Source organism: Euphorbia lathyris, chromosome 1, assembly GCF_963576675.1.
Source record: "Euphorbia lathyris chromosome 1, ddEupLath1.1, whole genome shotgun sequence".
Lineage (NCBI taxonomy): Eukaryota > Viridiplantae > Streptophyta > Magnoliopsida > Malpighiales > Euphorbiaceae > Euphorbia > Euphorbia lathyris.
In genome coordinates, this window is record NC_088910.1 from 91,312,029 (window position 1) to 91,326,270 (window position 14,242).

Below are 14,242 nucleotides of genomic sequence, written 5' to 3' on the forward strand. Positions count from 1 at the left end.
TTATAAATTTGGTGAATTTTTTGAATTTTTTTGTCTAATTCGTACCAAAAACAGTATAAATTTTTTTTATTTTTTTATTTTTTTCACATCCCAACATATGTTTATGATTTGTTACTGATAAAATGACGTACATGTGAAGTGTAGTTGATAAGATTCATCACCGAGAAGACAGTTTGATGAATTATTTCTGATATTGACCAAATTTATCAACGTTAGGGGTAAAATTGCTCTTGGCTACAAACATTAGGGGTAAAATTGCACCATTTTAGACGTTAGGGGTAAAATTGCTCCTGACCCAAAACGTTAGGGGTATTTTTGCACTTTAACCCTAGAATATATATGCAGAGAATTAGAGAGATTTTAGGGATTAATTTAAATTATGTAGAACTCATAGATATAGTACGGATAAAATAATCTTTTTATAAATAAATATAATAATATAACTAAAGTTAATATATTATATTTTTTATTATATTTTTTATCAGTAAAAAAGGAGGAAGTGACACCTCAGCTCCATGGTTACTGTTTTATATTAATATAGATAGATAGATATGTAGAGAATTAGAGAGATTTTAGGGATTAATTTAAATTATGTAGAACTTTTAGATATAGATATGGAGTGCATTAGAGAGATTTTAGGGATTAATTTAAATTCTGTAGAACTCTTAGATATAGTACGGATAAAATAATCTTTTTATAAATAAATATAATAATATAACTAAAGTTAATATATTATGTTTTTTATCAGTAAAAAATGAGGAAGTGACACATCAGCTCCATCGTTACTGTTTTATATTATATATATAGATATGCAGAGAATTAGAGAGATTTTAGGGATTAATTTAAATTATGTAGAACTTTTAGATATAGATATGCAGAGAATTAGAGAGATTTTAGGGATTAATTTAAATTCTGTAGAACTCTTAGATATAGTACGCATAAAATAATTTTTTTATAAATAAATATAATAATATAACTAAAGTTAATATATTATATTTTATATTATGTTTTTTATCAGTAAAAAAGGAGGAAGTGACACCCCAGCTCCATCGTTACTGTTTTATGTTATATATAGATTTTAACACCGTTAGTCAATTTAGCCTCTGTTTGCTAACGGTTTGTAACACACGTAGTTTTGGTGCTTTTAATTAAAGATTAAATAAGAAAATGAGGGTGGATGGATTCGAACCTAGAACTGGGGCATAGAAAGAGAGACACACGCACACCATCTACCACTGGGCCACTTATTTAGTTTATTTATTATATAATTCCTTTATTTATATAGTATTAAGTGGCTCTGATACTAAAAAAAATCAAATACTATATTTTTTAAATAAAAATACATTTGCTTTAGTTTGTTCATTATACAATTCTTTTATTTATATATTATTAAGTGCTTTTGATGTTAAAAAAATCTAATACTATAATTTTTAAATAAAAATACGTTTGCTTTAGTTTGTTCGTTATACAATTCTTATTTATATATATTATTAAGTGCATCTTAGGCTAAAAAAAATCCAATACTATATTTTTTAAATAAAAATATATTATATATTTTAATAAAATTTAATATTAATATTTTATTTATATAAGAAAATATATTTTTTTAAACATACGTTAGAACATATATTTTAACTTTTAAAACATGAACTATGAAGTTTAGAACATATGACATATTTTTTAGAACATACGTTATGTTTTTTAGAACATGCGTTATGTTTTTTCGAACATGAGTTATAAATTATATTATAAAACAAATGCAAAAATGATCCAGATATCTACTGATTTTTTTTAGAACATTATACTTAATTTTTAGAACACAAACTATAAACTTTAGAACATACGCTATGTTATTTAGAATATGAGTTATAAATTATATTATAGAACAAATGCAAAAATGGTCCATATAATATTTTTTAAGTAAAAATATATTATATATTTTAATAAAATTTCATGTTAATATTTTATTTATATAAGAAAATATATTTTTTTAAACATACGTTAGAACATATATTTTAACTTTTAAAACACGAACTATGAAGTTTAGAACATACGACATATTTTTTAGAACATACCTTATATTTTTTAGAACATGCGTCATGTTTTTTCGAACATGAGTTATAAATTATATTATAGAAAAAATGCAAAAATGATCCAAATATCTACTGATTTTTTTAGAACATTATACTTAATTTTTAGAACACAAACTATAAACTTTAGAACATACGTTATGTTATTTAGAATATGAGTTATAAATTATATTATAAAACAAATGTAAAAATGATCCATATATTTACTGATTTTTTTAAAACATTATACTTAACTTTTAGAACACAAATTATAAAGGTTAGAACGTATGTAACATTATTTAGAACATCATCCTTAACATTTAAAAACATAAATTACAAAAAATATAGAGTAATTAAATAAATAAAAAATTGGAGAATATTTTTTAGATTTTTTGTTCTATTAATAATTCATTATTATGCACATTTCTTTTTTTCTATTAATAATTTATTATTATGCACATTTAATCGATATTAATAAGTGTATGTGTCAAATATTAAACAATAGAAGCTACATGGATAGTGGTATATTAATCAGCGCGCTTCATAATAAATAAGGGAAACAATTAGCTCAATGGTAAGTAGCATGAAGTATATGTGAAGTGGCCAAGGTTTGAACCCCACCAGTAGTATTTTGTTTTTTATTAATTTTTATACTCAAAACGACGTAGTTTTGAGTGGTTCACACCTAAGGAAGTGTCCTCACCTAAAAAAGAGTTCTCACAAGAGCCCTCCCCTATATATATATTATAGGGGGGTTTGAACATTGGACTCATCAATTACACTCCACACTGCTTACCATTGAGCCAATTGCTTTTCTTGTATATTATGTCACGCGCTGTTTAATATATCATTGCCCTTTTAGCTTCTATTGTTTAATATTTGATACATTCACTTATTAATATCGATTAAATATGCATAATAATAAATTATTAATAGAAAAAAAAGAAATGTGCCTAATAATGAATTATTAATAGAAAAAAATCCAAGAACATGCTCTAATTTCTTATTTATTTAATTCCTCTATATTTTTGTAATTTATATTTTAAAATGTTAAGGACCATATTCTAAATATTGTTACATGGTAAAGGCTATGCTTACTTTGTTTTTGACAAAGTAAGCCTTACTTTGTGTGTTTTCACCATTGGATTAATTTTGTGTTCTAAAAATTAAGTATAATGTTTTAAAAAAATAGTAAATATATGGATCATTTTTGCATTTGTTCTATAATATAATTTATAACTCATATTCTAAATAACATAACGTATGTTCTAAAAAACAGAACGTATGTTCTAAAGTTTATATTTTGTGTTCCAAAAATTAAGTATAATGTTATAAAAAAATCAGTAGATATCTCGATCGTTTTTTCATTTGTTCTATAATATAATTTATAACTCATGTTCGAAAAAATATAACACATGTTCTAAAAAACATAACTTATGTTCTAAAAAATATGTCGTATGTTCTAAACTTCATAGTTCGTGTTTTAAAAGTTAAAATATATGTTCTAACGTTTTTTTTTAAAAAAATATATAGTTTGTGTTCCAAAAATTAAGTATAATGTTCTAAAAAAATCAGTAGATATCTGGATCGTTTTTTCATTTGTTCTATAATATAATTTATAACTTATGTTCGAAAAAACATAACACATGTTCTAAAAAACATATCGTATGTTCTAAAAAATATGTCGTACGTTCTAAACTTCATAGTTCGTGTTTTAAAAGTTAAAATATATGTTCTAACGTATGTTTTAAAAAATATATTTTCTTATATAACATAAATTACAAAAATATAAAGGAATTAAATAAATAAGAAATTAGAGCATGTTCTTAGATTTTAGAATCACAAATACATCACTCAAGTTTTCTTTACAAATTTATGTAATGAGCATTACATAAATAATAGACATGAATCCTCATTACGACTAACTCTTGCATTTTGTTATTAATACTTATTATGCACAATTCTTATTAAACGATAAAACAAAAAAAAAAACTAGAAAACATTAAAAATGAAAAAAATGTTAAAACTTGAAAACACGAAAAACGAAAAACATGATGAAATATTTCCATCACGATTTTTTTTTGTTTTTCGTATTTTTTATTGCATTTTTTTCAAGTTTTTCGTGTTTTTTGTTTTTTTCATTTTTCATTCTATTAATAATTCATTATTATGCACATTTCTTATTTTTTTCTATTAATAATTCATTATTATGCACATTTCTTTTTTTTCTATTGATAATTCATTATTATGCATATTTAATCGATATTAATAAGTGTATGCGTCAAATATTAAACAATAGAAGCTACTAGTACAATGTTATATTAAGCAACGCGTGTGATATAATGAACAAGAGAAGTAATTATCTTAGTGGTAAGTAGGGTGAAGTGTAAATAGGAGAGCCCAAGTTCGAATCCCACAAGTAGCAGTTATACTCAAAACTACGTAGTTTTGAGTGTTCTCACCTAACAAAGTGTCCTCACCTAAGGGAGGGTTCCCACTTGATCCCTCCCCTATATATATATATAGGGCCCATTTGGTTCAGCTGTTAGTTAATAGCTGTTGCGGTTGATGTTAGCTATTTGCAGTTGCAGTAAGCTGTTAAGCTGTTCGGATTTAAAATGTCTAAAATGGACATGTTTTAAATTAATCAATGATGAAATTATAAAAGGGAAAATGTGATACCTATAATGTTTACAACTAGGAATAATTTTACTCTTAACCTCTAAAATGGTGCAATTTTACCCATAACGCTAGCCGTTAAGAGCAATTTTACCCCTAACATTGACAAGTTGGATCAATTTCAAATATTATTAGAAAACATAGATATTTTATTTCTTATTCTACACCAATTGTACATACCAGTAGTTTTAAAAAAGAGATTTCATATTTTTTGTGATTTAATAATAAAATTGGAAATTAATATTTATAAATTCGGCAAAATATTTGAATTTTTTTGTCTAACTCGTACAAAAGTCAATATTTTTTTTATTTTTTATTTTAAAAATCATGTCTAATCATATGTTTGTGATCTGTTACTAACGATGATAAAATGGTATGTAAAGTGTAGATGATAATATTCATGACCAAGAACGCAGTTTGATAAATTATTTCTCAAATTGACCCAACTTGTGAATGTCAGGGGTAAAATTGATTTTGGATGCCAACAATAGGAGTATAATTGCACCATTTTAGACGTTAAAGGTAAAATTGCTCCTAGCTATAAATGTTAGGGGTATTTTTGCACCTTATCCTATTATAAAATAAAAAATGTGCTATACAAATTAATAAAAATAATCTATGTAAAAAATAAAAAATTTATTGAACGCAACAAAACATTGTTTTTTCGGTAATTATTTTGTAGAAATATAAATAATATTAAAGAATAAACATATTTTGTGGAAATAAAAAGGATAATTTTGTCAATAACAAATAACTACAAACATCTGTTTATAAAAAGCTCCAAATAGGAGCTTTTCGTGAAACACTGCAGATTTCAGAAAAAACGCTAAACGTTGCGGTTATATAAACCTAACCAAACGCTATTTTTCCTACGGTTTGGAGTGAAACGCTAAACGCTCATCCGAAAAGCTAAAACAAACACCCTCTTAGTATTCTCATTGATGTTTACATTTTTTCCCATAAAACTCTTCAAATTATCGATATATTGAAAACCTAAACTCTAAATTGAAATTCTAAATTTTTAATTTGTTCCATTAATGTCTATTACTATACATTATATATAAACCATGCATGTCTATGATAAAAATTTAAAATTTTATGTGTTGAGAAATTTTATTATACCAAACTCTATTTAGTAATAACCTCCCAATTGTTATACAAATCACTCGGTCCCAAGTGTATTCCTATATAGAGGTTTTACTGTATTATTATTTCAGTTTCAGTAAAATTCAGTTCAGTCCAGTAACATTCAGTTCAGTTCAGTAATCAGTTCAGTAATTTATCATTACTTATTATATTATTTCAGTTTCAATAGGATTCAGTGAAGTACAGTTCAGTTCAGTTTAGTTTATTTAATTTCAGTAAAAAATAACATAGCCTAATTCAAACTCATTCATAAACCCTAAGCATTTCCATTATTATTTACTCTAAGCATTTTGTCTAATTGAGTTACGTTCTTATTTACTATCAATTTCACAACGTACATTAAATAACTTTACACTTAATATTCTATTTGTACACACCAATTTACATCAATTAATGAAAAATAAATACAAATTTAACGTAAAAACAACAATCAGACGTTTTGGTAACTCGGTATAAGCGTTTTTTTTTCAATTTCGTACCCCCGTAAAGGAAGGGCGACCAAAATATTTTAAAAGTTTTCCATTTCGGCCCCCCTCGTAAGGGGCCAGTCAGAAAAAAGCATGCCTTTTGGGCAGACGTTTTTTCAGTCCACTTACCGGACGGAACTCGTGTTTTCGAATAAATTTTGCAAAAACTACGTACCTTGCCTGAATCGGTCATTTTCCTTTATCGCGATTTCTCGACATGATTCTCATTCCGAATTCTGATTTTGGGAAAGATTAGAAAGTTGAGAGTTTGAGAGAATTAGAGAATGAAAAGTTTTGTTGAAGGATAAAATTCTTTTTAGGGGTGGTGAATAACAATCCATAAAACTTATTGTCTAATCATTATCACAATAAACAATAAAATTTCCTTAATAGCCTTGGACTTTAAATGGATCATTTGAATAAAAAAAAGGCTAACCTATATAAAGCTAATAAAACTAACTATAAGATTTGACATTTAAACTAACAAAACTAACCATATATACAAGATGATACAAATCACAATTTCACAAGCAAACTTTTGAATGTAGATGGTCTGGATAGTAATTGAGGATAAAAGAAATTGTTTTAAATTAAGGACTAATATATCTCTCATGGGCGCGGATTTTAGAGAAACTAGATTGGACTGAATATCCGAGTAAAAATATCCAGAATTAGACCGAATTGTTGACTTTTTTTCAAAGAAATGGACCAAACTGGACTGTTGACTTTTTTTTATCAAAGAACTGGACCGAACTGGACCGAGTTGGATCGCTGCAGTTGGGCCCATCGCTTCAGTTGGGCCTATATATATTAGTCTCCATAAGCCCAACAATCTCCCACCTGGAGACTAAATCCTTCATCTGATGGTAGTGCCATGCCTTTAACTTAATTACCAAGGCCAGCTGAAGTCATACATAGCTTCAGCTTCTCTAAGGTTACAACCTTAGTCAACATGTCTGCAGGATTCTCTGTGCCTGGAATCTTCATCAACTGCAATATCTTCCTGTCCAAGAAATGCCGTATGTAGTGATACTTCAACTCTATGTGCTTTGTTCTTGAGTGAAAGGCGGGATTTTTTGCCAAATGAATGGCACTCTGACTGTCGCTGTACAGAATAGGATCCTTCTGCTCCTTTCCCAACTCACGCAAGAAATTCTGCAACCATACCATCTCCTTACTAGCCTCAGTCACTGCAACGTACTCAGCTTCTGCAGTAGACAAAGCCACCACCTTCTGCAGCTTTGAAGCCCAAGAGACAGCAGTACCACCCAATGTGAAGACATATCCGGTTGTACTTCTTCTCTTGTCAAGGTCACTAGATGCCAAATCTGCATCCACATATCCTGTCAACATAACTTTCTTGCCCTCAAAACATAGGGCCTGTTCAGTGGTTCCCTTCAGGTATCTCAAAATCCACTTTACTGCTTCCCAATGCTTCTTACCAGGGTCTCCCATGAAATGACTAACAACTCCCACAGCATGTGCAATATCCGGCCTTGTGCACACCATTGCATACATCAAGCTGCCAATTGCTGAGGCATATGGAGTTCTCTCCATCTGGACTCGCTCTTCTCTGCTCTTGGGTGAGTCATGTTTAGATAGCTTGAAATGGCTACCCAAAGGAACCGTAGCTGGCTTGGCATCTTGCATGCCGAATCTAATCAAGACCTTCTTGATATACTCAGCTTGTGAGAGATACAACTTTCCAGCCTTCCTATCTCTTTCAACCGTAGTTGGATCGCTGCAGTTGGGCCCATCGCTTCAGTTGGGCCTATATATATTAGTCTCTATAAGCCCAACAATTGTAACCAAGGAAATAAAAACTTTAGACTTAGGAATGCTAAATCAAATGAAAAAGAACTTGAAAATGAGCTATTAAGGACTTGAATTGAAGCTAAGAGCTAGGAAAAGGAAATTATAACTAAGAAGTTGAAAGAATGGGAAGAAAGAGCTACACCTCTTGATTTGCACTTTCCCTGTTTGTAAACCAATATCTTACCAAAGTCAATATTATATATTCAAGAAACAATCAAATTATGAAATAATGCAGTTCCTTTTGCGCCTCTTCTTATCCCTTCATCAAGTGATCATATCCTCTCAACATGGGTATGATATATTAATGATTTTCCTAATGTTCATTATTATCTTTACCATGTAGATTTCACAATTTAATTATCATATAATAAGAAGTTGAAATAATGCTATAACTTTTCTTTTTTACCTTATGGCAAGATTGCATAGTACTCCTGAAGATCATTTATAGATTCCATACCTGAGGAAGTTTTATTTTGAAGGCACTAACATTGGTAACTATTGTATGTTCGTATGTCTGATAGGACCGACAAGATTATTGCACATAATTTAAAGATGTCAGATTCTAAAATTCATAATTAAAATTAAGGACACCGAAGCCTAAAAACGACATCTTCAAGATCATTATTTCACAATTTAATGGATTTGTTTGTACCTTCACAATCTTCTAAATACCAATTTCCACTCTCTCACTCCCTCCCCACAACAACATGAGCAATTCAGTTCCCCAAATTGAAGATCAAGAACAAAAGGCCAAGTACACAAGTAGAAGATTGTTTCTTTTAGTGATCAACTACTTTTTTCTCTTTGTTGGTTCAGTTTCATCTAGTCTGTTATCCAAGTTTTATTTCATCCACAAAGGTTCAAGTAGATGGGTTTCAACATGGGTTCAATCTGCTGGTTTTCCTCTTCTTTTCTTCCCCATTTATCTTCCTTACCATCTCTTCAAATCCACTGATAGACCCCCCTTCCATGGCTTCACTCCTAAAATTTTAATCTTATCAATCTTGGTAGGTCTTATGTTAGGTCTAAACAATCTTCTTTTTTCATGGGGGAATTCTTATCTCCCAGTTTCAACTTCATCTCTTCTTCTATCATCCCAACTCGTATTCAATCTCATTCTCTCTGTCATAATTGTCAAGCAAAAAATCACTTTTCAAAACCTCAATTGTGTAATCCTTTTGAGTCTAAGCTCACTTCTACTAGCCTTGAGTTCAAGCCATAACAGTCCTCATGGTCTAACCAAAACAAAATATTTCATAGGGTTCTTCTCCACTTTAGGAGCCGGGTTGCTGTTTGCCCTATACTTACCTATAATGGAGAAGATATACAAGAATGTTAAATGTTATGAAATGGTAATGGAAATGCAGCTACTGATGGAATTTGCAGCCACCGTCCTTGCCACCGTTGGAATGGCCTGTGACCGCGGATTCTCGGAGATGAAGAGGGAGAGTAAGGTGGTGTTTGATAAAGGAGAAAAGTTCTATTGGGTGGTTTTAATTGGGAATGTTGTAACATGGCAATTGTGCTTCATGGGAACAGCAGGGTTAGTTTTTTTGACATCTTCACTTACAGGAGGAATATGTATGACTGCACTTTTGGGTATGAATGTGTTGGGAGGAGTTTTGGTGTATGGAGAAGAGTTTGGTGGTGTGAAAGTGGTTTCAACTTTGCTTTGTGGTTGGGGATTTTCTTCATATGTATATGGTATGCACCTTAACATCAAATATGAGAAAGAGAAACTAAACCAGAATAAAAATCTAGGGATGGAGATTGTTCATGTTGTACCAGCCGACAACATCTGATGGTTAAAACACTGCTTTTTTCTTTTTTGAGTCTCCTTTTTATTTCTTTTCATTGCCTTTTATATACTGATATATATTTTTATAGATTTTGGATCAACATGATTTCCAATCAATTGAGCATTATATGCCTTTTCTTCAATATATATATATATATAAGGGTTCTAATAAATAATAGGGATAAATACAAAACCAAATAGATAGATAGCAAGATAAATACAAGTAAAACATGGTGATTCACTTTGCAATTTGAGTTGTAAGTTAACCAACAAAATTTGGAATGATCTTACAATATGATTTTATTTGAAAATGTTGTAGGCAACTATAAAATTGTACAAATTAAAGGCTTTGGTACAAAACTAGAATCAAAATCTATAGAGATACAAACTTCTTTTGCTTTGTAGGAAAAGTTGCATAAATATTTGGAATTTTACAAGAAGGTTAAAAAAGATTGAGAGAATATTATTCTATTCATAAAGAAGTATTTAACACATGAGAGAGAAAGACAATGGTTGGAGAATAGTGTGTGGAGAAAGGATAATATATTTCAAGAGACAAATTTTATTTTACACTTGATGCACGTTCTTCGTGTATCGAACCAATAATTTAATGTCACGTTATATATTTTAGGGTTTAAGGTTTATAATTTAGGGTTTATGATTCATTTTCTAAAGTTTATATTTTAAAGTCTAGAATTGTATATATAATTAATTAATTACATAGTGTTAATATTTCATTGGTTGAGATATTACGTGACATCAACCTATTGGTCTGACGCACCACGTTATCCATTTATCGAGCGTATAGTAAAATCTCTCCTTTTAAGGATGCACGATACTCACTTAAGAAATTGATGTCCTTATCATGTCTAGAGAGTATCGAGTTATAAATAAGTTAGCCAAGAGTAACTTTAGCATCTTAAATAATGTTGGTGAACAATGATTGTGGGTATTTTCGTCATCATGAACAATACTGACATGTTATAACTACAATAACTTCCTTGAAAATTGTGGTGATATATACATATTTGAATAAAGATTTCGTGACGAGGGAATCAAGTTGACGAGGAAAAGGAAAACGGACCATAGGGAGCCATAAGTCAAGAGAAAAGCAAAGTCAAGCATTGGAAAGGGCTATCGAAAGCAAGTAAAAAGTGCCAAAATATGCTTTGACTCATCGTGTCAAACACTTGACTTGCCGAGTTAATAGGAGCCAAAACAGATTATTTTAGAGAATTTTTCAATTCAACACTCTTTTGTATTTTAGGCATAACTCATTTCACACGACATCAAATTGATGTGATTCAAGTTGTTATGAAAAGCTAAGATATAAAGTTTTAACTTTTATATTTGCACTTCTATAGTTTCTAAGTGTTATTCCTTTCCATCTTTGAAGTTTTTAACTTTTCTAATTTATATGCCATTGTCTTTAACTAGTTAGGGATTTGAGGTAATTTTACCATGTAGAGTTAGAGGGGTATAAATGCATCAAGGTGTAGCCAAATTTTATCATATTATTAAATCAAATTCAGTTTTTTTCTCTTTGAGAATTAGGGTACTTCAACCAAAATTAAGAGGTTTCAATCATTTAAATTTAGTTTGTAATTTTTCTTTGGTGGTTTAAGATTAAAACTTTCACGGTCTTTTTCTCAACTCCTTCTACATCATTTGGTATTGGATCTTTGATCCTCTCCTAAGAAGAGATCTCTTCAAGGAATTGATTCCATTCAAATAGAAAAATATTAATGGAGTACGATTACAAATTGTGGGAAGGGTTTGAACAAAAGTTAAAGAAGAAGGAAAGGTACCAACAAATCTTGAAGCATAGAAATGGAGGAACGCATATGGATTCCTCTCATCATGTGAAGAAGATTCAATTATTTCTCCAAAAGATTCATGACCAATTTTTCATTGATTACGTTCTCAAAAGGTAAGCCCTAATTTTTCAATTTCATATGTTTAAGGAATGGGTATGGAAAATGATAATAAGGAATTCGATGTTGGTATTATTGATGATGCTTTAAATTTTCATTTTGAGTTTATAGGTAATGAGATTGTAAATGAGAAATTGGATCATTGTATGAATAAGGATGAAGAAGTTTTAGTAGACGAGGATAATGGAGTGATTAATTTTGTGTGGTAAGATTGGGAAGCTCGTGTTGGAAAGCATGCACATTATATTTTTGAGAAAATGCTTATTAGATGTGATTTCACTTGTATGCCTAAAGAAAATGAGGATTTTGATCTTTGTCGAGGGAATGAGGAAAAGTTTTTTTGTTTAGAATGATGTGGTAATGGGGAAATATTGAAGGCTCAAATTTGTCACAGATTGGGATGTTACTTAAATCTACTCCTTTGGAGCATGTGGTATGTCATGTAATGTTCCTTGATGATAAAGAATTACGGCTCAAGAGTAGAGTCAAAGAGAAGTTATGAATATGTGGTGTTATGTGACTAAATTTGAAATGAGTTAATTTACAGGCTTATGCCATATGGATGTAAATTAAACATTTTCCAAATGAAAACTAAACTAAACGGGGTAATGCGGTTCAAACGTAGGGATGTAAAATTTAGAGACTTATGTCATAGGGATGTAAAATTTGATACAAGTTGATATACCAAATGAGCCCAAACATATAAAGCCTAGACCCACAAGAGGACCAACTATGAGCCTCTGCACTCGTTCATCCATCATCATCCCCAAACGGGATAATAAGTTCCATATCCACTCCGAACAGATGGGTCGAAACCAGTGACACTATAATCATTTGTTTATATATGTTGTCTATAAATAAAACTCTAAGGTCTCATAATAAGGGGTTCCAGAACTCACATACACACTCTCTCTAAATATTTTATCTCTCCTCATACTCTTGGTCGTCGGAGTGTACATAAGGGACCATTCCTGACACAGGTCCAACCGCTTTAGGAGGCTTCATTGAATAATCTCAATACATCATCATTTGTTTCGATGAGTGTGGACTGAAACACTACATGTCCTTTATTACAACAGAAATAAAAAAAAATGAAACTCCCTCCATGACCTACTTCTATAAAGGAGACGGTAAACACTAAATAAGAGAACTCAAAGAAAACGAAAGCATGTCGATAAACAAAAACCTTGATAAGTATCATTTTCATCCAGGATTTGATGGACAAATAAGCAACTAACCCTATCATGGAATTAATTGAAACTCTATAGAGTTTCCAAGTTACTCAAGCTCAATATGTGGAATCTAGACACAGATGATAGATGCCTAGAAGTTGATCGAGGAGAACATTAAGAAGTTGTGGGAATTCCTCTAAACGAAGAACCAGCCCAAATAAGAGCTCTTACTCAACCCTCAACCATATAATATATGACAATGGACTACCAGTAGCCTCTCCGGACATGTTCTCACTTACAAAAACTCCAAATGGAAAGGAATGGATGGAGAAAATTGTTGGTCCCTAATAAGGAGAAGTTATTTCTAAAGGAGCGTGAATAGAACTATTGAGTAATTTATACCTTTAAAAACTTTACTCAAGTCAATAAACCACAAAGGAAAATTTCGATATTAGAGGAAATTTCAATCTACTAAGCTTTTCAGAGGATGACTCTTTTATTAGAGGATCTGAAGATATATAATGCATGCACATCTTAACGAGTGTTCATAGTGTATGAGATAATGTCCGGAGCATAAAATAATTCAGTAGGAGTAAAGACAAAAGCATGGAAAGAAATACTCAGCAGATTTATACTGGTTCGACCTCTTGCCTACGTCCATCCTTAGAATACATTCTTCTGAGATTTAATCCACTATCGATCTCTTTCAGAGGTAGAGAAAATACCTTTACAGAATAGTCGAAGTTTGAATGAAGTACCTTTCTTCACTCAACACTCAACTAATTCACTCTTTGTTGCTTATAACCGAAGCAACAAATCACTACTGATTACAATCGAAAGATTACAATTTCTTCAAATAAGAAATGTATTTGAAATAATCTCTCTCTAACGATTACATACATATGAACTTGATTTGTGTTTTACACTTTGCTCTATTTTTTGCTTTTTATAGTATATCTCGTATATGCTTGAATTGCTCTCTTTGAATTTGGTCTTGAGCTTTGTTTATATAGTCAGAGATTCAAACTAGTCGTTTGAATCCATAAAGAGTCTGTTGTGAAGAAACATCATTTGTTCTTCTCTAGAACTTTTGGTTTCTCTGTCGGAATGCTAAATGGGGAAACTAGTCGTTTCTACCTTCAGAAGACACTTGACCATTGAG

The 14,242-nt window shown here is 30.3% G+C and overlaps 1 protein-coding gene across 1 annotated transcript; it reads left to right on the forward strand.

Moving 5' to 3' along the window:
* The first annotated feature begins 8,808 nt into the window (after window positions 1-8,808).
* Window positions 8,809-10,101, forward strand: LOC136211378 (probable purine permease 4). Its single transcript, XM_066002717.1, has one exon. The coding sequence runs from the start codon at window positions 8,884-8,886 to the stop codon at window positions 9,976-9,978; it is 1,095 nt and encodes a 364-aa protein (XP_065858789.1). The 5' UTR covers window positions 8,809-8,883; the 3' UTR covers window positions 9,979-10,101.
* The last annotated feature ends 4,141 nt before the right edge of the window (window positions 10,102-14,242 follow it).